The sequence below is a fragment of the Phaseolus vulgaris genome, chromosome 8 (genome assembly GCF_000499845.2).
Source record: "Phaseolus vulgaris cultivar G19833 chromosome 8, P. vulgaris v2.0, whole genome shotgun sequence".
Lineage (NCBI taxonomy): Eukaryota > Viridiplantae > Streptophyta > Magnoliopsida > Fabales > Fabaceae > Phaseolus > Phaseolus vulgaris.
In genome coordinates, this window is record NC_023752.2 from 38,969,478 (window position 1) to 38,996,206 (window position 26,729).

The 26,729-nt window shown below is 53.1% G+C and overlaps 1 protein-coding gene across 1 annotated transcript; it reads left to right on the plus strand.

The window, feature by feature from the left end:
• The first annotated feature begins 609 nt into the window (after window positions 1-609).
• Window positions 610-5,879, plus strand: LOC137825087 (uncharacterized). The gene is made up of 4 exons (XM_068630761.1): window positions 610-733; window positions 898-2,096; window positions 4,863-4,995; window positions 5,155-5,879. Exons 1-4 carry the CDS (start codon window positions 610-612, stop codon window positions 5,877-5,879), a joined length of 2,181 nt encoding a protein of 726 aa, XP_068486862.1.
• The last annotated feature ends 20,850 nt before the right edge of the window (window positions 5,880-26,729 follow it).

Consider the following 26,729-nt stretch of genomic DNA (forward strand, 5'->3'; position numbering starts at 1 on the left):
ACCCCAACTTTGCTGAAGGAGACCTCTTCAGTAAACTCTGCGTTGGCGGTGCTACGGTTGAAGAAAGGGGACGAACCCAACCTCTCGTTCCACAAGGAGCACGACGATAAGTTAATGGTGCTGCCTTGCCCTCCTGATGTGCCAATCTGCGCGGATGACAAGGGGAACGATGACGAGTTGTTCTGCTTCGTTTACACCATTTTATTCAAGAAGGTGAAACTCAGGTTTCCCTTCACCCGCTTTGAACGATAGCTACTAACCGAGCTCAACATTGCCGCTGCCCAGCTCCATCCCAACAGCTGGGCATTCGTGAGGGCATTTCAAATCATGTGCGCGCACTTGGGACTACCGGCCTCGGTAGATGTTTTCCTTTTCTTGTTCGAGGCCAAGAATCCCGGAGACCGCCCCTGGGTGAGCTTAAACGGGATTGCTGGGAGATCGATCCTCTCAATCTTCCAGCAATCCTACAAAGACTGGAAAGGAAAGTTTGTCCAAGTACGTCAAAACGATCAAGACCCCTCGCTGCTCGATGGCTTCCCCTTGTATTGGGTAAACAAGGGGAGCAAGGACTCCAAAGAAAACTTCAGAAGGCCAAGAAGTCCTGACAACATGGGTGAGTTGGACAAGGACCTCTGCCTTTTCTGGAAGAGGGTGGCTGATGCCCACATTAACTTTCCTACTTCCTCAATAATCACCTTCGAATTCCTCGAGGGTCAACTCGAAGCCCACATCGGTAAGCCCCACCTCACCATCAAATTTAACACCAACTTGGTATTTTTTCCGTTCTACTTTGGCATTCTATTATTAACCTATGTGCTGCTTGTATTATCCCTGTACAGACATGCTTGTATTTTCTGCTTCTGTTTTAATTGCTCACCTATTCTTTACCTTGTGCAGATAACATGCTGGGAAAAGGTAAACTGGCTGAATTGAGGGCGATCGCCCGAACTCACAAGTTGGCGACAGGTTCCCAAACCGTGCCCAACTCGGTGGTGGAGATCGCCGCTGCCCAGGGCAGAACTCCTCCTCAAGGTCCAACTCCTTCGGAGACACTACCCGCCCCCCAAAGAAAAAAACTTGTCTTGAGGAAGCCAAAGAGGAAAACTCCTCAAGTGGTACAAGAGGATGAAGAGGATGAAGAGACCACCGAGGATGTCCTCGTTACCAAGAGGACAAGGGTGGCTCCCTCCTCGCCACTTGCACTCCCAAGTCCAACACCGCCTTCACCCCCAGCTCCAACACCGCCCTCACCTCCAGCTCCAGCACAACCAGTCCAAGCAACACCCTTGGCTGTCTTACCCCCTGCGGTTGAAAGCAGCGACCCCAATTTCATAGAGAACCCTCCAAGCGCCTCCACGCCGTTCGTATCTGCTGGAGAGGGTCCTCCTTCAACCACCTCTATTGCTGGGGCCGCACCAGGTGGAGATGAGGGTGCTCACAACTCTCCAATACTCATAACCGAATCTCCCACTTCACAACCACGCCAAGAAGCCCCCCTTGCTCTACAGACTCAAGAGGGTGGTGGTGAAAGTCAGCACCAAGCTCCTCCAGCACCTCCACTAGCAACAATTGCAAGCCTTCCCCCCTCCATCGAAGAGATCTGGGGGCCCTTCACAGCCAAACTGAAGATGATGGCAGAGGATCTCCCCTCGATCATAACGAAGGTTGTGAAGAACTCGAGCAAGAAGCTTCAAGACGAGAATGCGGCGCTTAAGGAGGCAAACCGCCTGATAAGGATGGAGGCAGAGAAGCTTTCTTGCAATCTGATGGTGGCAGAGATCGATCATTCAAGATTGGAGGACGCCATGAGCGCTGAGCTAAGGGGCGCGCGCAAGGAGGCTTCCGATCTGCGCCAAAAACTGCACCTCCAAGCCCAAGAGAAAATCGAGCTGGAGAGCAAGCTTGTACATTACAGGCTCAAGGTGGCCAACTTGGAGGCTGCAATGAAAGCAGATGCGACCAAGGTGGAAAACCTTGAAAAAAGGTCGGCAGATCGGGAAGTCCTCGGGAAGGTCGAGAAGGCGAGGGACGACACCATGGCTGAGCTCGCCAAAGCTCAAGAGGAAAACAAGAAGATTGCTGCAGAGCTGGCCCAGGTGCGGAACGAATGCAAAAAGGTTGCTGAAGACCTTGCTCAAGCTCGCGGGGAAACTGAAGAGCTGAAGAAACGAACTGACGAGCTGAAGAAACAAATCGAAGAGCTCGAGCAAAGCTCCGCCCAAGTCCTTGCCGCCGGGTTCGACGCCGCCCTGGAGCAAGTCGCTTGCCAATACCCCGAGCTTGATCTGACCATGGTGTCTGTTCCGTCCGGTTGACTGGGACGTCTTCGTGCGCGACCTTAATCTTCAGCTAGGGACTCCTTCCCATTGGTTACCTGTGGATTCCTGCAAAAAGAGGACAAAAAGGGCGCCCTAGCGGCCGTTTGCACTCCGACACTCAAGTCAGCCAGCAAGAAACACCAAAAACTGTGCACCTCCGTCTCTGAGCACCGCGTTTGGCACTCTGAAGGTCTTGAAAATGGATTGTGTATTGTGTGTATATTCTCCTTCTGACAAACAATCTTTCCCTAGTCCCTTGTGCGTAACCTCAAGGCTCGAGCAAGCAACTAGAGTGTCTCTGGAAAATTTGCCAAAAGTTCCAACCCCGTTCCCAACATTCAAGGCGCTATTTAAGCTCTTCCTGTATTCAAAGCGCCTTAAAGCGCATTTAATTATAAAACGCTCAGCGCATTTAAGACGTTCGAAACGTGCGGGAGCATTTACAGTACCTTAAACGCTCGAAACGGAAAATGTGTTAAATAACCTTAATTACCTCACACCTGGCAACGTGGCATTTCCATCCTGACTTGGCTGCTGTACACGTGGAGGGCCTCACAGCACCGTTACCCTTTCTGAGGGTGTTTCCTCGCATGAGTCCTCTTACCTGGGAGTGCAACTGCGCAAGGGGTGACTTTTTGGGTGCCAACTCATGCCCCCAAGCCTCTAGTCACTCACTGTGAGAGCGTATCTACCTTCCTCTCGCGCCCTGTGCCTGGCTGCCCCCGGGCGTGACCCCTCTCCTGGGTCGTATCTATCCCAAGGGCGTTTCTGGACGGCAGGGGCACTTCACGAGGCAGGTTGCTCTATACTGGCGCTATTTCTATGGCCTTGAAGCCACCTTTCTCTTCTCTTTATTACTGTTCCCTGGTTATCCAGGGTTTGGGGCCTTCCCACGGCGTCGCCCCCTCCATGGTCTTTCCTACCCATGGGTACCGGGGAGCAGCGCTGTGGTCACCTTGCCCTTGAGTCATTCCATCTTGGTGACACCCAGTTGGGCGGCGCCCTATCCTGGCGACGTCCTGCTAGGCGACGCCTTACCTTGGCGACGCTTTCTCTTGGCGAGGCCTGTATTTGGCGTCACCTCCACCTAGGCGACGCCTCACGTTGACTTTGACCTTTACATTGACTTTGACCTTGACTTTGTCAACGCCCGGGTACGGGACGGTACACAAGCCCCCCAGTCTTAAGCTGATGACTGGTCTTCAGCGGAAAGACTAAGGCTTCGCCCACGCCATCCACGTGGCACCCGGTGACGTGTCATTCTTGATGACGTAGCAACCTTGAAAACATTGACATGACACTCTCCGAACCCTAGGGGTGCTCTTAATGGCTGATTGGACATCCTCTAAAGCGGGGAAATCAACGCTTTTTGGGGCCATGCTTAATCTCGTGCCACGTGGCTCATCACGCGATCATCCTTGAGAACCTCTTGCGCTCCCCTTGAGCGCCCCATCCTTTGACACGCGGCACCATCGCACGGTCCCCAATTAACGCTCCTTGAGTTGCAAGTGTAACGTTTAAGTTACCCAAACCCCGCGCTTGGAACCACTGTTACATCCACTTTCTCTGCTTTTCCTCACTGTTCATCTTCTTCGAATCCCTTCTCTCGCGACCCCTGCCCTTTCGTGCTTCCGCTCTCCACGCCCTTCAACCCCCAAAGGTACGGTTTTTCCTGTCCTTGATGATTCCCTTTACTGCATGAACTGCCTGGGACTGTCCATGTTACTGCATTTCTTTAGATATCGTTCTTGTGCTTCTTCGTTCCTCTCGTTCCTCTTTTCTCTCGTGTGGGTAGGGTTCTCCTAGGATTCCTCCATTTTTTCCCCTTTTCTTCTCCAAACCCCTTTTTCTCTGAACCCTTTCTTTCCTCTTTTGTTCTTCAGCTCTTGCATCAATGGTGAAAACTAAGACCGTCGCGCCTCCTCCGCTCCCTAAGTCTTACTATAAAGGTGAGTATGACTGGGCCCCCGACGATCTCCTCGACGAATGCTCCACCCTAAACTCTGTTGAGGACGTGGAGGCCCATAGGGGGGACCCCGCGCTTTACAATTTCAACGCCTTCCATAAAACTCACGACTCCCACGTCCTGGTATGCCGGGTGAGACCTGGGATACCCGTTTGTGTGGACTTAAGGGACACTGGGGAAGCCCCTTCTTCTTCCTTTACCAAATGGTGCTCAAGAGAGTGGGCCTGCGTCTGCCTCTTACTTCCTTCGAGAGGGAACTGCTCACAGAGATAAACACCGCCCCAGCCCAGCTCCACCCCAACAGCTGGGCCTTCGTAAGGGGGTTTCAGATCCTCTGCGGATATCTGGGTGTCCCCTCTTCCGGGGACGTTTTTCTTCATTTTTTCGAGGTAAAGAAACAAGGGAAGAGCCTATGGATGAGCTTTTCTGGCGTCGCCGGGCGCATCATCCTCACGCTCTTCCAAAATTCGTTCAAAGGATGGAAAGGGAAGTTCTTCAAAGTACGTGTGACCAAGCGCGATCCTACCGCCCTAGAAGGCTTTCCCCTATACTGGACGGATAAGCCCATAACCATGAAGGCCCTGGCTTTGGATCAGCTCGCCTCCGCTGATCGGGACATGTGCAAAGCCTTGGCGGGGCTTGGGGTAGTCTTCGATACTGCCAAGCTCATCGCAAATGAATTCAACGCCCATGGGCTCTCTACCTACTTTGGTATCTGCCCTTGATTATTTATACTGCATTAGCTGTTGTGGTTATACGGATTCACTTGCTTGCTTGAACCCTTGTGGTTATCTGCGCGTGTCTGGCTATAAAACTCCCCTTCTGCTTTATCTGAATTAATCTTTGCTCTGCTATTCTTCTCTGCTGCAGGTTCAGTGATGACTTCTTCGAGGCGACTCGCTCTTGCCAAATTTTTGAAGAACACAAAATCTGCCAAAGAGGGTGGAGACGCCGCTGCCTCTGACGTGCCCACCGTCGCTTCCCTGCCGACTCCTCCACCATCTGCTTCTCCTCCTCCCATTGTCGCTGTTCCATTAGCCATGGCGTCGACCCCTGCCCCAGCACGCCCTAACAAAGGAAAAAGGGTGCTGGAAGTAGACTCTGACAGTGAAGACTCGGGCACTGCCCTGGTTTCCCATAAGAGGAGGGCTACGGGCCTTCCTGCCTCATCAGCCGCGTCTCCCGGTGGTGGGAGCTCTCTCAGGGACGATCCTCCAAGTGCCACATCACCTCCACCTCCACCAGCCCACGAGGAACAAGAAGAAAGGATTGACTCGGTTCCCCCGCTCTCACCGTTGCCGCATCGCGACGCCGCTGAGGCCTCGGGCTCCGCCCCTCCTGCATCAGTCCCTGCCTCGACTTCTCGTAAACCCCGAATTCCTCGCCCCATTCATAGGGAGTTGACGCAGGGTTTCACCGAAGGAATGTCGCCGACTGATCCTCAGAAGGGGGGAGGCATGCCTTATTATATGGGGGCATTCCTGGCGGTGGCACTCAAGTGGCGCACCCAAGCTCGAAACGCTATCAAGGGGAGGGAGGCTCTCCGCAAACTGAGACAAGAGGTGGGAGCGTTGAAAGAGGAGAAACAAAACTAGGGGCTCAAGGAGGAAACTTCCCAATCTTTGCTGAAACTGGCCTACGAGGGTAGGGAGGGGGAGGTCCAAGAATTGACTGGGAGATGGCGGGGGCGTTTGAAGAGGGCTTCCAAGAGGCTTTGACTCAGGCGTCCTGCGAGAACCCTGGCATCAATATTTCAAACTGCGACCCCACACACCATGTCGTCGATGGGAGGGTCGTGCCCATGGACTTGGATGACTGAACCGCTGTCTCTCACTCGCCACCTTTACCTTTCAAGCTTTATTCCTTTTACTCTTTACCTCTATTTTTGACTCTTTCTGTTGAACTTGTGATTCTTTGAACTGTCTGCGCGCTTGTTACAACTCTGGGTTTTTGTATGATTACCTTCGTGTCTTTGCGATATATAATTCCGCATGTGTGGTTTTACTTCCGTCCTTTGACTTCACGTGCTTCAGTTGTTTTGCCTGTACTATACTCGTTACGCGTCGATGCCTACGCCCATGGAGAGGCTTGTCTAATGGGGCCGTATCGTCCATGGGGTGTCTCTAACACCAAGCGATCCGTCCCTTGATTCTTAACGCCCGGCGCCCACGCCTAAGGAGAGGCCTGGTACAGCAGTGCCGTATCGTCCCCGGGTGTCTAAAACGCCGAGTGTTCTGGGGGGGGGGGGGTTCGTTCCCTCCATGGTCTTTCCTTCCCATAGGTATCGGGGAGCAACCCTGCCAGTGATTCACTGGCGTTTGGCGATCTCGTCTCCCTCCACAATCTTTCCTACCTGTGGGTATCGGGGAGGCGACGCCGCTAACTAGCTCTGCTTTCTTCGACTTCGTCTCCCTCCACAGTCTTTCCTGCCTGCGGGTATCGGCGACGCTACTGATACTTGGGTTGGCGACGCCCGCAACGTCTCATGCTGACGTCTCACGCTGGCGTCGCCCTTTGCGTCTTTCCTGGCGACGCCTCAGGCGTCTCATGCTGGCGTCGCCTAAGGCTTCGTCTTTACCTTGGCATTGACTTTGACCTTGGCCCTGGTCGACTCCTGAGGGCAGCGAAAAGCTTCGAGGTTTCGCCGGTGCCATCCACGTGGCGCTTCTTGTATGGCTGATGGGACGTTCAGTCATTCGACTGAGTCCTGACTCCTACTGTGCCCCTGACCCACTTTCGACGGCGCATCGTACTTGTACCGTCCCGTATCTGGGTGTTGACTAAGTCAAAGTCAAAGTCAACAGCTGTGGAGTCAAAGTCAACGCAAGGCGTCGCCTAGGTGGAGAGACGCCAAGAGGAAGCGTCGCCAAGGCAAGGCGTCGCCTAGGTAAAGGCGTCGCCCAACCAGGGCGTCGCCAGATCAAACAGTGCTAAAGCAAGGCAATCACGGTGTGGTTCCCCGATACCCATGAGTAGGAAAGACCATGGAGGGAGTGACGCCGTGGGGAGGCCTCAGGTCCCGATAGCACGGGGCAGCAATAAAGAGAAGGAAAAGGTGGCTTCAAGGCCATAGTAATAGTACCAGTGTAGGGCAGCCTGACTCGTGAAGTGCTCCTGCCGCCCCAGAGACGCCTGTGGGACAGATACGACTCAAGAGGAAGGTCACGCCCAGGGGCACCGGGTGCAGGGTACGAGAGGAAGGCAGATACGCTCTCAAAGTAAGTGACTAGATACTTGGGGGCATGTGTTGGCACCCAAAAAGTCACCCCTAGCGCAGTAGCACTCCCAAGCAGGAGGACTCACACGCAGAAACGCCCCCAGATGGGGTCATGGTGTCGTGAGGCCCTCCACGTGTACGACAGCCATGCCAGAATAGAAACACCCCTTAGTCAGGTGCCAGGTAATTAAAAGTCATTCAATACGGTTTCCCTTTCGAGCATTCAGGTACTATAATGGCTCCCGAGCGTTTCAACGTCTTAAATGCGCTACGTTTTCTAATTAAACGCTTTAATGAGTGCGTTACGTTTGTGATTAAAAGCGCTTTAAGGCGCTTTAAATGCTTGGGTAGTTTAAATAGAGCAGAGAATGTTGGAAAAGGGGTTCGAACTTTCTGCAAATTTACCAGAGCTCTCTAGTTGCTTGCTCGTGCTTCATTAGTTACGAACAAGGGACTGGGGAATATCTTTGCCTGAGAGAGAGAACACAGATACACAGTACACAGTTATTTCTTACCACCTTCAGAGTACCATACGCGGTGCTCAGAGACGGAGGTGAACAGTTTTGGTATTTCTTGCTGGCTGACTTGAGCGTCGGAGTGCCAACGGCCGCTAGGGCGCCTCTTTGTCCTCTTTTTTGCAGGAATCCACAGGCAATCAGTGGGAAGGAGTCCCTAGTTGACGGTTGAGGTCGCGCACGAAGATGTCCCGGTCAACCGGACGGAACATTTGGCGCCCACCGTGGGGCCGATATAAAACATCAGTCCCATCACAAGTTCGAGGAAATCTACCAAGTTACAGTAACGTTGAAGGAGGTTGGAGTGACAATGGCCCCCACCAGACGAAGCACAGCACGCGCAGCCCCAGCAGAACTATCCATGCAGCAGGTCCTGGAGATAATGAGGGGCTGCAGCAAGACATGGCGGATTCGAAAATGGAACAGGAACGCATGCAGGCAGACCTTGACGCCTCGCATGAGCGGAACGAAGAGCTCCACCGTGTGAATGAGGAGTTGTGCCAGGGCCTGAGAAATGATTGGAGGCGGCCTGGACATGACGAGATGGAAAACCATTCCCCACCAAGGGAGTTTTCCACTCCTTTCTCGCAGGAAATCCTAGACGCAGCGATCCCGAACACGTTCGCGGGACCCAAGGTGATCTTCACCGGGATGGAGGACCCAGAGACGCACCTTGCTTCATTTCACACACAGATGGTCCTGATAGGCGGTTCTGATGCTGCCAAGTGCAAGCTCTTCATGAGCACCCTGACCGGGATGGCTATGGACTGGTTCATTAGCCTCCCAGAGGGTCATATCACATCTTTCCGCCAATTGTCGCGATTGTTCAGGGAACAATACTTAGCCAACAAGGCCCCGCCGCCGGTCTCCTACGATCTGTTTGACGTGAAGCAGTATCAGGGGGAGACCCTGAAGGAGTATATCAATCGCTTCGAGGCCCAGGTCGTGAAGGTTGGTACGACAGAGGAGCCTATGATCGTGTACGCATTTGTGAAAGGCGTATGCCCCGGCCCCTTTGGAGAATCCATCATCCGCAACCGCCCTAGGACTTTCGCTGAACTACGGCGTAGGGCGGTAGAGCATATTGCTTCTGAAGGGGAGGTATGTGTGAAGCGCACCAGCACCGTGCCCTCACGCCCAAGGGGACCGGCGCGAGCCCAACCCGTCAGGGTCAATGAGACCACGATGGGAAGAAAGAAGACGGAGGCGAGACGCCCCTACGAGGCCAGAAAGCCCCAGCCCCGGGGCCCAGCAGGAGGCGATCGCCCGGCCAGAGAAAGAGCGAGGCCGGCGAGGTACAACTTCGTGGTTGAGTTGAAGGATTTAATCGCCGTGCCTAACATAGCTGAGAGGCTGAGGCGACCGGCGAAGACCGACAAGGTGTTAGGGCCCCGTAAAGACTCTTGGTGCGATTTCCACGAGGCTTTCGGGCACCACATTGACAATTGCCTGTCGTTGGGCTACCAGCTAGATGAGCTGGTGAGGACTGGGTTTTTGAAGGACTACGTCGCGGAGCCCGCGACGACTACCACCTTGTCGCCGCCGCAGGCGGATGAACCAGCACACGAGATGCCTGTGCTTGGCGAGGTCCACACCATTGTTGGAGGTTTTTCCGGCGGGGGACCCACCGCCTCCCAGCGGAAGAAATACGTGAGGGGGGTGAATTTGATTGAAGAGAGGCTCTCAGGGGAGCCGTGGGAGTCGGATATCGTGTTCACAAGAAGAGACCTCCGAGATGTGGTACCCCACGACAACGACCCCGTTGTCATCTCAGTCGTCACAGCCGGAAGGAAGGTGCACAGAGTGCTTGTCGACCAAGGAAGTTCGGCAGACGTCATGTTTCTGTCGACCTTTAACAAGTTACGGCTGTCCCCCGATCTGTTGAGTCCCTATACGGGGTGCCTGTATGGGTTCGGGGATAACCAGGTGGAAGTCCGGGGGTACCTGGAGTTGAGGACTACGTTCACAGACGGAGAGGCCTCCCGTACCGAAAGCATCCGGTACCTGGTCGTGAACGCCAACTCCGCCTACAATATTTTGCTGGGCAGACAGGCGTTAAACCGTCTGAACGCGGTGTCCTCCACACGCCACATGAAGATGAAGCTGCCGGACCTCAATGGCCAGGTGATAGTCATCAGGTCAGACCAGGAGGAGGCAAGGAAATGCTATGAAAACAGCCTGAAAACGAAGAGAGGCGTGTTCATGGTGTATGAACGTCCGCCGAGCGCGGACACGACGATGATTGAGGCGACGCCCGCCGGGTCGACGCCTGAAGAGGCCATAGCGGAGAGGGCGATGCCCGAAGCAGATGTGCCTATGGAGGAAGGCCCTGACGACGCGGCGCCCGTGGAAGAGGCGGCGCCCGTCGAAGATGATAGCAGGGAGCGGCCCGCGGCTAACGCCGTAGAAAGGGAGATTGGCGGCAAGACTTTAAAGTTAGGAAGTTCGCTCAGCCCAGAAGAACAGGAAGGGGTGGCAGAAGTGATTTCGCGCCACCTGGATGCCTTCGCATGGTCCGCCTCGGATATGCCGGGCATCGACCCCGATTTCCTGTGTCACCACCTCAGCATGGACGCCACGGTCCGCCCCGTGCGTCAGAGAAGGAGAAAGTTCAATGAGGAACGACAACAGGTGGTGAAAGACGAAACGTAGAAGCTGCTGAGTGCTGGCCACATCAGGGAAATTCAATACCCTGAGTGGCTCGCCAACGTCGTCTTGGTGAAAAAGGCGAACGGAAAGTGGAGGATGTGTGTTGACTTCACGGACCTGAACAAGGCATGCCCAAAGGACTCGTATCCGCTGCCCAGCATCGACGCCTTGGTAGACAGTGCGTCCGGCAGCAAGGTGCTGAGTTTCCTGGACGCCTTTTCAGGGTACAACCAAATCAAGATGCACCCAAGAGACGAGAGCAAGACTGCATTCATGACTGAGACATGCAGTTACTACTATAAGGTGATGCCCTTCGGGCTGAAAAATGCAGGCGCCACATACCAGAGGCTAATGGACAAGGTCCTGGCGCCAATGCTTGGGAGGAATGTGTACGCCTATGTAGACGACATGGTGGTGGCGTCGCAGAATAGGGTGCAGCACATGGCGGACCTGGAGGAGTTGTTCAACACAATATCCAAGTACCGCCTCAAGTTGAACCCCGAGAAGTGTGTTTTCGGGGTAGAGGCCGGTAAGTTCTTTGGTTTTCTGCTCACCGAGAGGGGGATAGAGGCGAACCCCGATAAATGTGCGGCTATTATCGCCATGCGGAGCCCGACGTCGGTAAAGGAGGTGCAACAGCTGACAGGGCGGATGGCGGCGTTCACGAGGTTTGTTTCCGCCGGAGGAGAGAAGGGGCACCCGTATTTCCAGTGCCTCAAGAGAAACAGTCGCTTTGCATGGACTGATGAATGTGAAACGACTTTCATTAAGCTGAAGGAGTACCTGGCGACGCCACCGGTCCTCTGCAAACCGATAGCGGGCGTGCCCCTCCGGTTATATTTTACTGTAACGGAGCGGCCCATCAGTTCCGTGTTGGTCCAAGAGCAGGACCAGAATCAGAAGCCCATCTATTTCGTAAGCAAGGCCTTACAGGGAGCTGAGACAAGGTACCAAGCGCTAGAGAAGGCGGCGCTGGCGGTAGTATTTTCTGCCAGGAGGCTCCGTCATTACTTCCACAGCTTTACGGTGGTGGTGATGACCAACCTCCCTATACAGAAAGTGCTGTAGAAACCCGATGTGGCAGGAAGAATGGTGCGCTGGGCGGTGGAGCTGTCAGAATTCGACATCCAGTACGAGCCTAGAGGATCCATCAAAGGACAGGTGTACGCAGATTTTATAGCGGAACTGTCGCCCGGAGGTGAGCAGGAGGTGGAGGCGAGTTCGCAGTGGCTGCTCTCGGTTGATGGCTCTTCCAACCAACAAGGGAGCGGTGCGGGAATAGTCTTGGAGGGACCCGACGGCATACTGATCGAGTAGGCCCTGCGCTTTGCTTTCAAGGCAAGCAACAATCAGGCAGAATATGAAGCCCTGATAGCGGGAATGCTCCTGGCCAAGGAGATGGGCGCACAGAACCTTTTGGTGAAGAGCGACTCCCAGCTGATTACGGGGCAGGTGTCGGGTGAGTTCCAGGCGAAGGACCCACAGATGGCGGCGTATCTGAAATACGTCCAGTTGTTGAAGGGAGCATTCAATGCTCTTGAGCTGATACATGTCCCGAGGGAGCAGAATGCCAGAGCTGACCTGCTTGCAAAGCTGGCCAGCTCAGGCAAGGGGGGTAGACAGAGGACAGTGATCCAGGAGACCCTCAAAGCTCCGTGTAGATTCGTGGAAGACAACAGGGTGGACCCTCATAGCTTTGGCCTGTGTGGCCATTTCCCCCTCCATCCGCTCCGTCTTGTCAGCCTGCTCACGGCAACGGTCCTTCAGGTCCTTTTGAATTTCTGCATCAGCTTTGAGCAATTCCTGAAGGCCCGTTACCTGGACTTGGAGGGCGACTTCACGAGTAAAAAAGCCAGCCTGGATCTCCAACGCCTCTGCCAGTTGCCTCTCAGTTTCTGCTTTGGACTCTTGCGCTTGCTTCAGAGAGGTTTGGTAAGTTTCGTTCTGGCGCCCCAGGGTCCTCATTTCCTCCTCCAGAGTAGTCGCCTTTGTTTCCAAGGCCTGGAGAGTTTGAGCTTGCATGACCGCGTTTCTGGCCTGGGCGCGCCATTCAAGGGCCACCGCCAAGAAGGCCCCCAAGTAGAAGGGCATGCCTTCCTTCCTGTCGGTGCCCTCTGGCAGAGTCCCGCCACTGAAGCCCCTCATTAGATGCATAATCGGAGGAGGGATGGCGATGAAGTCAGGGGCGACAGCGACAGCGACAGAAGCATGGGAAGCAATGGCTTCTGCCGGCGGTGGAGGCGAGACAGATTCGGCGCCTTCGCCCCTTTCCTCTTGGAGTGTCATGGGAGGGCCACGAGGCACACGATCAAGGGTAGCCCAAAAGGTGTTATCATCATCGTTTCAGAGGAGGTCAAATCAATCAGTAAGAGCGCTCCTAGGGTTCAGAGAGCGTCACGTCAACAATTCGAGAATTGTTGAGTCAGCAGGGAATGACACGTCATCAGAATGGCACGTGGACGGCGTGGGCGAGGCTTTAGTCTTTACGCTGAAGACAAGTCTTCAGCTTAAGACTGGGGGGCTTGTGTACCGTCCCGTATCCGGGCGTTGACTAAGTCAAAGTCAAAGTCAACGGCTGTGGAGTCAAAGTCAACGCAAGGCGTCGCCTAGGTGGAGAGACGCCAAGAGGAAGCGTCGCCAAGGCAAGGCGTCGCCTAGGTAAAGGCGTCGCCCAACCAGGGCGTCGCCAGATCAAACAGTGCTAAAGCAAGGCAATCACGGTGTGGTTCCCCGATACCCATGGGTAGGAAAGACCATGGAGGGAGTGACGCCGTGGGGAGGCCTCAGGTCCCGATAACCCGGGGCAGTGATAAAGAGAAATAAAAGGTGGCTTCAAGGCCATAGTAATAGTACCAGTGTAGGGCAGCCTGACTCGTGAAGTGCTCCTGCCGCCCCAGAGACGCCTGTGGGACAGATACGACTCAAGAGGAAGGTCACGCCCAGGGGCACCGGGTGCAGGGTACGAGAGGAAGGCAGATACGCTCTCAAAGTAAGTGACTAGATACTTGGGGGCATGAGTTGGCACCCAAAAAGTCACCCCTAGCGCAGTAGCACTCCCAAGCAGGAGGACTCACACGCAGAAACGCCCCCAGATGGGGTCATGGTGTCGTGAGGCCCTCCACGTGTACGATAGCCATGCCAGAATAGAAACACCCCTTAGTCAGGTGCCAGGTAATTAAAAGTCATTCAATACGGTTTCCCTTTCGAGCATTCAGGTACTATAATGGCTCCCGAGCGTTTCAACGTCTTAAATGCGCTACGTTTTCTAATTAAACGCTTTAATGAGTGCGTTACGTTTGTGATTAAAAGCGCTATAAGGCGCTTTAAATGCTTGGGTAGTTTAAATAGCGCAGAGAATGTTGGAAAAGGGGTTCGAACTTTCTGCAAATTTACCAGAGCTCTCTAGTTGCTTGCTCGTGCTTCATTAGTTACGAACAAGGGACTGGGGAATATCTTTGCCTGAGAGAGAGAACACAGATACACAGTACACAGTTATTTCTTACCACCCTCAGAGTACCATACGCGGTGCTCAGAGACGGAGGTGAACAGTTTTGGTGTTTCTTGCTGGCTGACTTGAGCGTCGGAGTGCCAACAGCCGCTAGGGCGCCTCTTTGTCCTCTTTTTTGCAGGAATCCACAGGCAATCAGTGGGAAGGAGTCCCTAGTTGACAGTTAAGGTCGCGCACGAAGACGTCCCGGTCAACCGGACGGAACAGTACCACTGGATATTCTATTGATACGACGTTTTCTGAGTTTAACCAGCGGTGTCAGGGCCATCCTTTCATCTTCTGCCACGTGGCTCGATCGTGCGGTGCATCCCTTCGCGTCGTTTAATGCTCTAATTGCAATACTTCTACTTGCGTCGTTTGGCGCTCTAACCGCTTTATTTAACTCTTCATCATTTCTGCACTCTTCCTAACCTACTTACACTCTCTCTTCTTGCACCCTTTCTTCTTGCACCCTTTCTCCTCTCGCGAAGGGTTCTTCCAGCGTTCGCTCCCACCATCGCTCGACTCTTGCGTTACCGGCGAGTCATACGCCTTCGACAATCCCTGATCTTGTTAAAGAATGTCCTCTCATGCTACTTCTCCCATGGTCAATCCCAAGGACCTGTACCCTTGGGCTTCGAGTGAGCTTCTTGACGAATGCTCGTGTTTACTCGCCACCAGGGCAATAAGGGAACACAAAGGGGATTCATGCTCTTATGATCACCGCGCCTTCGCGAGGAGGCATGATGACGACATTGCTGTGCTCCCTTGCACTCTAGGGGAGCCAGTATGTGGAGACGAGCGGGCCAACGAAGGGGTCCCCTTCTTCTACTTTTACCAGGTGGTTTTCAAGACCATCGGCGTGCACCTGCCCTTCTCCCGGTTCGAGAAGGAACTGCTGACGGAGATCAATGCCGCTCCAGCCCAGTTATACCCCAACAGCTGGGCCTTTGTCAAAGCCTTTGACATCCTCTTCGGGTTTCTGGGTTGTGCGCCCTCGGTTGACCTCTTTCTTCACTTCTTTGAGGTGAAGAGGCAAAGGCACAACCTCTGGGTAACTCTCAGTAACGTTCCTGGGAGAGTTCTCCTAACACCCTTTCAAAACTCATTCACCGGGTGGAAAGGCCGGTTCTTCAAGATCTGCTGCACTGACCTCGTCCCCAACGCCCTGGATGGTTTTCCACTGTATTGGGTGAGGGAGGCGAGGGTTCTCAAAACCAAACCCTTCAAGAAGGTGGCCCCGAATGACCAGGTGGCTTGCCGGATTCTTGCTGAGGCGGGAAGTTTTGACTCCCCCACTTTGATCAGCTTGGAGTTCAACGCTGGAACTCTCGAAAAGTACATATGTATGAGTCACTGCCTTAGAAACTTCGGCCTTTATCGCTTTCTATCTGTGCATGTCTTGCTTCATGGTGTCTCTGACGCATTTATCTCCCTTGGTGCAGGTTCGAAAATAAACCAAGAGAGGAGGACACGACTCACCCGAGCTCTGCGGGCTGGGATCAAGGCTTCGTCTTCCTCCAGTGCTGACTCCGATGGCCACTGAGAAGTGGCTTGTTTGTATTTTGCATGAGTTGTGATATTTGCCCTAACCGTATTACGCTCATTTGTATCGAACATTGCCTGTAACATCAACTTTTCTATACCATACTTGATTTTTTGCAAAACCGCTTTACTTTGCATACGTTTCGTATATTGTGCGCTTTTCCTTCTTCATGTTCCTCCACGGCGCCTGTACTCAGGCGACACCTGTCTTTTTGGCGACATCTTCTCTCTTGGCGGCGCCTTCTTTCTTGGCGACACCTTCTCTCTCGGCGATGCCTTCACCTAGGCGACGCCTTCTCTCTTGGCGACGCCTTCACCTAGGCGACGCCTTGACTTGGCGACGCCTCACACTACTTCAAACGGAGAAAAGTAAAGGCTGAAAACCAATGCACGGCTTTTTCTCAAACTTGTTTTTTTTCTTTTATTCGAGTGACCTCATTAAAAAAACCCCGAGAGGGAAAAAGAGTGTCCCCTTCGACTAAATTTTTACATGGCTGCTTACATAAGTCAACTAAAATAAAATTTTAAGTTGGCTGCATTCCAGCTGCGTGGGATGGGCCCCCCCTCCAAGGTCTCTAGGTTGTAGGAACCGTTGCCCTTAGCCTCGGTAATTCTGAAGGGTCCGGTCCACTTGGGAGACAGCTTATTCTCCAGCTCGTATGGATGAGCCTTCCTCATAACTAGGTCGCCAATCTGAAACTGCCGTGGCTTTACCTTAGAGCTGTATTGTCGCTCTACTCTTCTCTTCACTGCTTCGGCCTTTATTCTGGCTTCCTCCCTGGCTTCGTCCAGTAGGTCCAGGTTCACCCGCCTTTCTTCGTTGGTTTCTTCCGCCACGAAGTTTTGGAAACGTGGTGAGCTTTCGTGAATCTCATCGCGTCCGACCCATACACCAAGCTGAAAGGCGTCTCCATGGTGGAAGATTGGGGCGTGGTGTGGTATGCCCACACGATCCTTGGCACCTCCTCCGCCCATGCTCCTTTGGCCTTTTCCAGCCTTCTCTTTAGCCCTCTCAGCAAAACTCTGTTTGCTGACTCTACCTGCCCATTAGTCTGGGGGTGTTCAACTGATGCGAACACCTGCTTGATGCCTACTTCAGCACATAGGTTTCTCAACTGCTGACTGGCAAACTGGGTCCCGTTATCGGATATCAAGCGTCTAGGCACGCTAAAGCGGCACACAATGTTCTTCCACACAAAATGTTGGACTTTGTGCGCAGTGATCTGGGCCACGGGCTCCGCCTCTATCCACTTGGTGAAGTACTCGATGGCGACGATCAAGTACTTCATCTGCCTTATCGCCAACGGAAACGAGCCTAGGATGTCGATCCCCCAGGTATGGAAAGGCCATGGGCTGTATATGGATCGCAGCTCCTCTGGCGGCGCCTTGTGCCAGTCTGCGTGTTTTTGGCATTGCTTACAACGCTGGGCGTGTCGCACGCAATCTTCCTTTACTGTTGGCCAATAAAACCCTGCGCGCACCACCTTAGAAGCTAAGGACCTTCCGCCTACATGGCTCCCACAAACGCCTTCGTGAAGCTCCGTCATTATCCTGGTACACTCGTCGCCGCTTACGCATGTTAAGATAGGGTGAGTGAAACCGTGTATGAACAACACTCCGTCTATCAGGGTGTACCTTGCCGCATTTCTCTTAACCTTCTTACCTTCTTCAGGCTCCATTGGGAGAACCCCATCCGCCAGGTACCGCCTGTAGGGGGTCATCCAGGTGTCTCCTTCGGCTAAAACATGCATCTGCGCTCGCCTCCCTCCTTCGGGCGTGTCCGTGTATACACTAATGTGAGGTGCCTTCAACGTATCCTGAGTCAAGGAACGATGACTTCTTGGCCTTCCTCCCGCGGCGTTTATGTGGAGGACATCCACCCTGTTATCCTCTATGAATTTCCTCGGAGCCTTAAGCGTCTCTTGGATTACAGTCCTCTGCCTGCCCCCCTTGCCTGAGCTGGCCAGCTTGGCGAGCAGGTCAGCTCTGGCATTCTGCTCCCTTGGGACATGCACCAGTTCAAGAGCACTGAAGGCTCCTCTTAGCGATTCGACATACCTTAAATATGCTGCCATCTGCGGGTCTTTCGCCTGAAACTCACCCAACACTTGCCTTGTAACTAGTTGAGAGTCACTCTTCACTAAGAGGTTCCGCGCGCCCATCTCTTTGGCTAAAAGCATTCCTGCAATCAGGGCTTCATACTCAGCCTGATTATTGTTGGCTTTGAAAGCGAAGCGCAGGGCCTGCTCGATCAGTACACCGTCTGGTCCTTCCAAGACTATTCCCGCACCACTTCCTTGCTGGTTGGAAGAGCCGTCCACTGAGAGCGACCACTGCGAGCCTGCCTCCGCCTCCTGTTCGCCTCCAGGCGAAAGTTCTGCAACGAAATCTGCATATACCTGCCCTTTGATGTATCCTCTGGGCTCATACTGGATGTCGAATTCTGAAAGTTCCACCGCCCAGCGCACCATCCTTCCAGCCACATCGGGCTTCTGCAGTACCTTCTGTATGGGGAGGTTGGTCATCACTGCCACCGTGAAGCTGTGGAAGTAATGACGAAGCCTGCTGGCGGAAAACACCACCGCCAGCGCTGCCTTCTCCAATGCCTGGTACCTCATCTTCGCACCTTGTAGGGCCTTGCTTACGAAGTAGATAGGTCTTTGAATCTGGTCCTGTTCTTGGACTAGCACAGAGCTGATAGCTCGTTCCGTCACCGTGAAATACAGTCGGAGAGGCACGCCCTCTACCGGTCTGCAGAGGACCGGTGGCGCCGCCATGTATTCTTTTAGCTTGACGAAAGCCGCTTCGCATTCATCCGTCCATGCGAAACGACTATTCCTCTTAAGGCACTGGAAATATGGGTGCCCCTTCTCTCCTCCGGCAGAAATGAACCTCGAGAGCGCCGCCATCCGCCCCGTCAGCTGCTGTACCTCCTTTACTGACGTCGGGCTACGCATGGCGATGATCGCTGCGCATTTGTCGGGATTCGCCTCTATCCCCCTCTCCGTGAGCATGAAACCTAGGAACCTCCCAGCCTCCACCCCAAAGACACACTTCTTGGGGTTTAGTTTGAGCCGGTACTTGGATATAGTGACAAATAATTCCTCCAAGTCAGCCACATGCTGTGCCCTATCCTTCGATGCCACTACCATATCATCCACGTAGGCGTATACGTTTCTTCCTAACATAGGTGCTAGGACCTTGTCCATCAGCCTTTGGTAGGTGGCGCCCGCATTTTTCAAGCCGAAAGGGATCACCTTGTAACAATAACTGCTGGTTTCCGTCATGAATGCGGTTTTGTTTTCGTCTCTCGGGTGCATTTTAATCTGGTTGTACCCTGAAAAAGCGTCTAGGAAACTTAGCACCTTGCTGCCGGAGGCGCTATCTACTAACGCGTCAATGCTGGGCAGCGGGGACGAGTCCTTCGGGCACGCCTTGTTTAAGTATGTGAAGTCCACGCACATTCTCCACTTCCCATTCGCCTTCTTTACTAGAACGACGTTGGCTAGCCACTCGGGGTATTGGATTTCCCTGATGTGGCCAGCCCTCAACAGCTTCTGCGTTTCTTCGCGTACTACCAGCTGCCTCTCTTCATTGAACTTTCTCCTCCTTTGGCGCACGGGGCGAACCGTGGCGTCCATGCTGAGGTGATGGCATAAGAAATCAGGGTCGATGCCAGGCATGTCCGAGGCAGACCACGCAAAGGCGTCCAAGTGGCATGAGATCACCTCTGCCACCGCCTCCTGTTCTTCTTGGCTCAGCAGACGCCCTAGTTTAAACGTCTTGCCGCCAATCTCCCTCTCCACGGTGTTAGCCGCCTGTTGATCCCCACTATTACCCTGAATGGGCGCCACCTCTTCCACGGGCACCGTATCGTCAGGTCTCTCCTCCATCAGTGTATCTACCTCGGGCGTGGCCTCAACAGGCGTTGACCCGGAGGGCGTTGCCTCTATCATCGTCGCGTCGACACTTGGCGGTCGTTTAAACACCATGAACACGCTCTTCTTCGATTTTAAGCTGTTTTCATAACACTTCCGCGCTTCCTCCTGATCCGACTTGATAACTATGACCTTGCCGCTAAGGTCTGGTAGTTTCATCTTCATATGCCGTGTGGAGGATACCGCATTGAGCCTATTCAGCGCCGGTCTCCCCAACAAGATGTTGTAGGCGGAATGAGCGTTCACGACCAAGTATCGTATGCTTTCGGTGCGCGAGGCTTCCCCATCTGTGAACGTCGTCCGCAGTTCCAAGTAGCCTCGGACTTCCACTTGGTTGTCTGCGAACCCATATAGGCAGCCTGTGTAGGGCCTCAGAAGGTCAGGGGACAAGCGCAGCTTGTTGAAAGTCGACAAGAACATGACATCTGCTGAACTTCCCTGATCAACCAGAACCCTATGCACCTTTCTTCCGGCTGTGACGACTGAGATGACAACGGGGTCGTTGTCGTGGGGTACCACATCTCGGAGATCTCCTCTCGTGAACACGAGGTCCGACTCCCATGGCTCACCTGAGATTCTCTCTTCGATTGAATTGACCCCCCTCGCGTATTTCTTCCGCTGGGAGGCGGTGGGTCCCCCGCCGGAAAAACCTCCAGCAATGGTGTGGACCTCGCCAAGTACAGGCATCTCGTGTGCTTGCTCCTCTGTTGGCGCCGGCAGGGCGGCGGTCGCGGCGGGTTCTGCGACGTAATCCTTCAGAAACCCGCTCTTCACCAGCTCATCAAGCTGATAACCCAATGAGAGACAGTTGTCAATGTGATGGCCGAAAGCCTCGTGGAACTCGCACCAGGAGTCTTTCCGTGGCCCCAACACCTTGTCAGTTTTCGCCGGTCGCCTTAGCCTCTCAGTTATATTAGGCACGGCGATCAGGTCCTTCAGCTCCACCACAAAGTTGTACCTCGCCAGTCTCGCCCTCTCTCTGACTGGGCGATCCCCTCCTGCTGGACCCCTGGGCTGGGGTTTCCTGGTCTCATAGGGGCGTCTCCCCTTTGGCTTTTTCCTCCCCGTCGTGGTCTCATTGACCCTGACGGGCTGAGCCCGCGTTTGCGCTCTCGGGCGCGAAGGTACCACGCTGGTGCGCTTCTCGCACACCTCTCCTTCAGAGGCGATATGCTCCACCGCCCGACGCCGTAGCGATTCCTCGGGCTTAACCGTTCACTCGCTGCTTTGAACTCGAGCAAATAGTTAATCTTATAACAATTTATCAAACTGTTAACTCGAAGTAAAACTTGAGCAACTTATTAACCTTCAAGCGATGGCATTAACGTAACTTGCAAACTTAAGGCAATAAGTTACTTACTAGGCAGCAGGTTTTAACTTAAACTTGTATCACAATACAGTTTACCTGATCTACCCGGCAAGGCTAGCCTTTACTCCTGTCATCGCCTACAATTCTTCTGATCGTCATAGAGTTCTGGCGATATAAGCTTTTTTTGCTTTCATAACTTGGCTACTGTCCCCTCATCTGGGGGTAGAGGCGCCTTTCGGATCCTTCTCTACCTCCCTGAGTTTCAGAACAAAGAACTGGATAGCGAGGTGCTCTCTTTGAACCTACCTTAGCTATCTCTTAAACCTCTTTCACCCTTCACGCCATACCTGAACTCGTTCGGGACGAAAAGGATTTTATCTGCCCTCACACCGCCTACAGGGGTGGAAGTTTTCTCTGGTCTTACTAAGTCAATATTGATGTTTCACTCAAAGGGGGAAAGGCGTTTTCCTTCCCTTCCCGCCGTTTAAGGTCACGAACACCCCTGACTTTTCAGTTCATCTTGCCTGAACTCACTCTGAGGTGAGAAGGACTTTTTCTCGCCTGAACTCGCTCGACGGCGAGAAGGACTTTCTCTTGCCTGAACTCGCTCGACGGAGAGAAGGACTTTCTCTTGCCTGAACTCGCTCGACGGCGAGAAGGACTTTATCTGGCCTGAACTCGCTCGACGGCGAGAAGGACTTTATCTGGTGCCTCAACTTGCCCAGGGTGTACATCTCCTCCCCCCTGGATGCACTGGGGACTTTTTCTCTTTCTCGCCTGCACTCGCTCGACGGCGAGGAGGTCTTTATCTTTCTCGCCTGAAGACGCACGAGAGCGTTGAGGTCTTTAATCATTACTGGTGCCTTCGATCGTCGTAAGACGATGAGGACTTTAAAACTTTATCTGATGCCACCAACCCCCGAAAAACGATGGGGACTTTAAAATTTTAACCGAGAGCATGCAACATAACTTTGAACTTGCCTTAAATCACGTACGAGTGATAAGGTCTTTTTTTTCTAAAACTTTCGAAACAACAAGCATGCAATCTTAGAAACTTTAAACTTTGAAAACTCTTCTTTATTGGGTGGCCTCATTAAAAACCCTCCTTAGGGAAAAAAGAGTGCCCCATTCAAACTGTTTTAACAGAAAGCTTGCAAATCTCTTCATGTTCGTTTTTACTTACAAAGCTTTAACTGTAATATAACTTGAGGTGTGTGGCATTCCAAGTGCGAGGAATCGCCCCTCCTTCCAACGTTTCTAAGCGGTAGGCGCCGTTCCCGAGTGCCTCGGTTATTCTGGATGGTCCTGTCCACTTAGGCGATAACTTGTTTTCCATCTCGTACTGGTGGGCCTTCCTCATCACCAGGTCGCCCTCTCTAAACTGCCTTGGCATCACCTTCGAGTTGTACCTTCGCTCAATCCTCCTTTTCACTGCCTCAGCCTTTACCCTTGCCTCCTCCCTGACCTCATCCAGCAAATCCAGATTCAACCTTCTTTCTTCGTTTGAGTCTTCCGCCACGAAATTCTGAAATCTTGGCGAGCTCTCCTGGATTTCCACTGGAATCATTGCATCACATCCATAGACCAAGCTAAACGGGGTCTCGTGGGTTCCTGACTGCTCGGTGGTGTGGTACGCCCAAACTATGCGGGGCACCTCTTCAGCCCACGATCCCTTGGCTTTCTCTAGCCTTCTCTTCAAGCCTCTTAGCAACACCCAATTGGCGGACTCTACTTGGCCATTTGTCTGAGGGTGCTCGACGGATGCAAACACCTGCTGAATTCCCACCTCTTCGCACAGCTTCTTCAGTAGGTGACTTGCAAACTGAGTCCCATTGTCTGACACCAGGCGCTTAGGCACACCAAACCGGCACACGATGTTCTTCCATACTGTACTGTCCAGGTCATCGGGTGTGATGACGTGGACAAGAAAAAGGTAGGTGGTCAAGAAGTCAACATAGTCGCCGTATAGTCAACATAGTCAACATAGCGCAAGAGATACGACGCTTAAGTTAAAGCCCAAGTGGCCGCAAGGTTATACATTGCACTCCAGATAAGGGAAGTCCATGGGCCGGATACGCTAAGATCCTAAAGATAGCGGCGCAAGGACCTTCTCCAAGGAACCCTAGATAATAGCAAGCAACGCAGAGGTAAACCCTAGTTTTCACCTATATAAAGGGCACGAAGTGCCCTAGTAAGGTACGCTTTCATAGTTATACAGAGCACTAAACCCTAGTTGTTCTTGACGGCACACGCAGCTGTGAGCACAAGGCAATTAGGGCAACACAGTTCCAGTCATTGAGATAATCATACAGTTTCTAGTCACTTTGGTGTTTCTCGCTAGCTGACTTGATCGTCGGAGTGCAAACGGTCGCGAGGGCGCCCCTTTGTTCTTCTTTTTCAGGTACTCGTAGACAAGGCAGAACGAAGGTGCTCTAGCTCGTGGGGACAAGCCACTCATAAAGACGACCCAGGTCAACCGGCCGGAACACATACAAAGCTCTCAATCTTGTGTGCGGTGATCTGGGCTACTGGTTCTGCTTCGATCCACTTGGTGAAGTATTCAATCGCCACCAAGTACTTCATCTGCCTGATCGCCAATGGGAAAGGTCCCAGAATGTCAATTCCCCACATATGAAATGGCCAAGGGCTGTAAATTGACTTTAACTCTTCTGGAGGCGCTTTGAGCCAATCGGCGTGTTGCTGACATTGCTTGCAGCACTGTGCATACTTCTTGCAATCCTCCCTCATCGTTGGCCAGTAATAACCTGCACGGAGAGTTCTTGCAGCCAGAGCTCGACCCCCGACATGACTTCCACATATCCCTTCATGGAACTCAGCCATGATTCTAGTGCATTTTTCTCCGTGCACACATTCTAGGAGTGCGTGTGTAAACCCAAACCTATACAGCTCGCCATCTATTATGGTGAACTTGCTGGAGTTCTTCTTTATCTTCCTATCCTCCGTCGGATCCAGCGGGAGAAGGCCATCTGCCAGGCAGCGCTGGTACTGGGTTATCCATGTGTCTGGCTCATGCGTGGCACAGACCTGCGTCATGTTCACCCTCTCCCCCCGACATGCTCTTATTCTCGGCGACCTCAAGGTCTCCTGAGTCAAGGACCTGTGACTCCTCGCCGCTTTCTCAGTCGACTTGCTTATCTGAAGAACCAGGTGGTCTGCCACAAATGCTCTAGGCGTCTTCAGAGTTTCTTGGATCACTGTCCTCTGCCTACCCCCCTTGCCCGAACTGGCGAGCTTGGCTAGCAAGTCTGCTCGGGCATTCTGCTCTCTGGGCACATGCACCACTTCAAATGAGACAAAGGAACTCTTCAACTCCTGCACATACTCCAAGTAAGCCGCCATTTGTGGATCCTTGGCCTGGAACTCGCCTGTTACTTGTCCCGTGACTAATAACGAGTCACTCTTAGCCATCAACACCCTAGCCCCCATCTCCTTGGCCAGCAAGATTCCGGCGATCAACGCTTAATACTCTGCTTGATTGTTGCTGGCTTTGAAGGCAAACCTCAGGGACTGTTCTATCAGCACGCCGTTGGGCCCTTCTAGAATGACTCCAGCACCGCTACCCTGCTGGTTTGACGACCCGTCCACCGAGAGCACCCAACGAAAGTCATCCCCTTCAACTCGTGCTGCTTCTGATGACAGCTCCACCACAAAATCAGCGAAAATCTGCCCCTTGATCGGACCTCGGGGCTCATACTTGATGTCCAACTCCGACAGCTCCACCGCCCACTTCACCATTCTCCCAGCTACGTCAGGCTTCTTCAGGACTTTCTGGATGGGCAAGTCGGTCATCACCAGCACTGTAAAACTGTGAAAATAGTGGCGCAACCTCCTCGCCGAAAATACTACCGCCAGTGCAGCTTTCTCCAAGGCCTGATACCTCACCTCCGGGCCTTGCAACACCTTACTGACGAAATAAATAGGCTTCTGAGCCTGGTCTTGATCTTGGGCGAGCACCGCACTCACCGCCCTCTCAGTCACAGCAAAATACCTACTAAGGGTTTGCACAAAATCGGCGGGCTCGCCAAGTACTCTTTAAGCTTCACGAAGGCTTCTTCACACTCCTTCGACCAGACAAACTTGTTGTTCCGCCTTAAACATTGGAAGTACGGATGGCCTTTCTCTCCGCTAGATGATACGAAACGAGACAGGGCGGCCATTCGACCTGTAAGTTGCTGCACCTCCTTCACGGTAGCCGGGCTCCTCATCGCCAATATGGTAGCACACTTATCAGGATTTGCCTCTATTCCTCTTTCAGTTAAGAGGAATCCCAAGAACTTCCCTGCCTCCACGCCAAAAAATGCACTTCTCGGGGTTCAGCTTTAATCTGAACTTGGCAATTGTGGTGAACAACTCCTCCAGATCCGAGACGTGCTTGCTCTTTTCTGGCGAGGTCACGACCATATCATCTACGTACGCTTGCACATTCCTTCCCAGCATTGGTGCAAGTACCTTATCCATCAATCTTTGGTACGTGGCCCCCGCATTCTTCAGCCCAAAGGGCATCACCTTGTAACAGTAGCACGACCTCTCAGTCATGAAGGCAGTTTTCTCTTCATCCATAGGATGCATCTTTATCTGGTTATAGCCCGAGAAGGCGTCCAGAAAACTCAGCAACTTGCACCCCGTTGCACTGTCGACCAGGGCATCTATGCTTGGCAAAGGATACGAATCCTTTGGGCAAGCCTTGTTCAGGTCAGTGAAGTCGACGCACATGCGCCACTTCCCATTGCTCTTCTTCACCAGTACGACATTAGCCAACCACTCAGGGTACTGGACCTCCCTGATATGGCCTGCGGCGAGGAGCTTCTGTGTTTCATCCCTGATCGCCTGCCTCCTCTCCTCGTTAAACTTCCTTCTTCTCTGCCGCACTGGTCTAACTTGTGTGTCCATTGCCAAATGGTGACACAAGAAATCGGGGTCAATTCCCGGCATGTCTGAAGCAGACCATGCAAAAGCATCCAGATGTCGTTCTATCACCTTGGCGATCTGGTCTTGGAGCTCAGCCTCCAAGGATCTTCCCAGCTTGAAGACCTTTCCCCCGATCTCCTTTTCGAGCCACTCCTCGACGGGTTTGGGTCTGGCTTCCCTGGCAATCACTGCCCTGGCGATTCCCAATTCCCTCGCTTCCTCTGGGCGGTTCCTCGCTTCTTCCTCTCGTCCGGCGCTCTCTCCCTCAACCACAGCTTTCGTCATGGTGACATCGCCTCCGGCGGCCACTTCCATCGCCGCATGAACAACTCGCCATTCTGTTGGTCTGGGCTTCACACCGGGAGGCGGCGTCGTTGTGATGTAACTTACTGACCTCTTATTCTTGAGGCTATTCTCATAGCACTTCTTCGCCTCCTTCTGGTCAGATCTGATGGTGATCACCACGCCCTCCATTGACGGTAACTTAACCTTCATGTGCCTAGTTGAGGGCACAACTCCTATTCTGTTGAGGGTTGGTCTCCCCAACAGAATGTTATAGGCTGAGGGGGCATTCACAACGAGGTACTTGATTTTCTCCGTTCTCGAGGCCACCTCATTCGTGAACGTTGTTCTCAGCTCAATGTACCCCCTGACCTCCACCTGATCGCCAGCGAACCCATATAAGCATCCTCCATAGGGCCTCAGCTGGTCAAGGGGTAGTTGCAACTGCGTGAAAGTCGGCCAGAACATTACATCTGCCGAGCTTCCTTGGTCCACTAGCACCCGGTGGACTTTCCTTCCCGCTGTGACGAGCGAGATAACTATGGGATCGTTGTCGTGAGGCACAACGTCCCTG

What these genes read in the sequence shown, in the direction of transcription:
- LOC137825087 (XM_068630761.1), top strand. Translation starts at nt 610, where the DNA reads ATGGGTGAGTTGGACAAGGACCTCTGCCTTTTCTGGAAGAGGGTGGCT. An exon ending in TCAACTCGAAGCCCACATCG is followed by an intron (nt 734 to 897) that starts GTAAGCCCCACC and finishes TACCTTGTGCAG; the next exon opens with ATAACATGCTGGGAAAAGGT. An exon ending in TGGGCTCTCTACCTACTTTG is followed by an intron (nt 4,996 to 5,154) that starts GTATCTGCCCTT and finishes TCTCTGCTGCAG; the next exon opens with GTTCAGTGATGACTTCTTCG.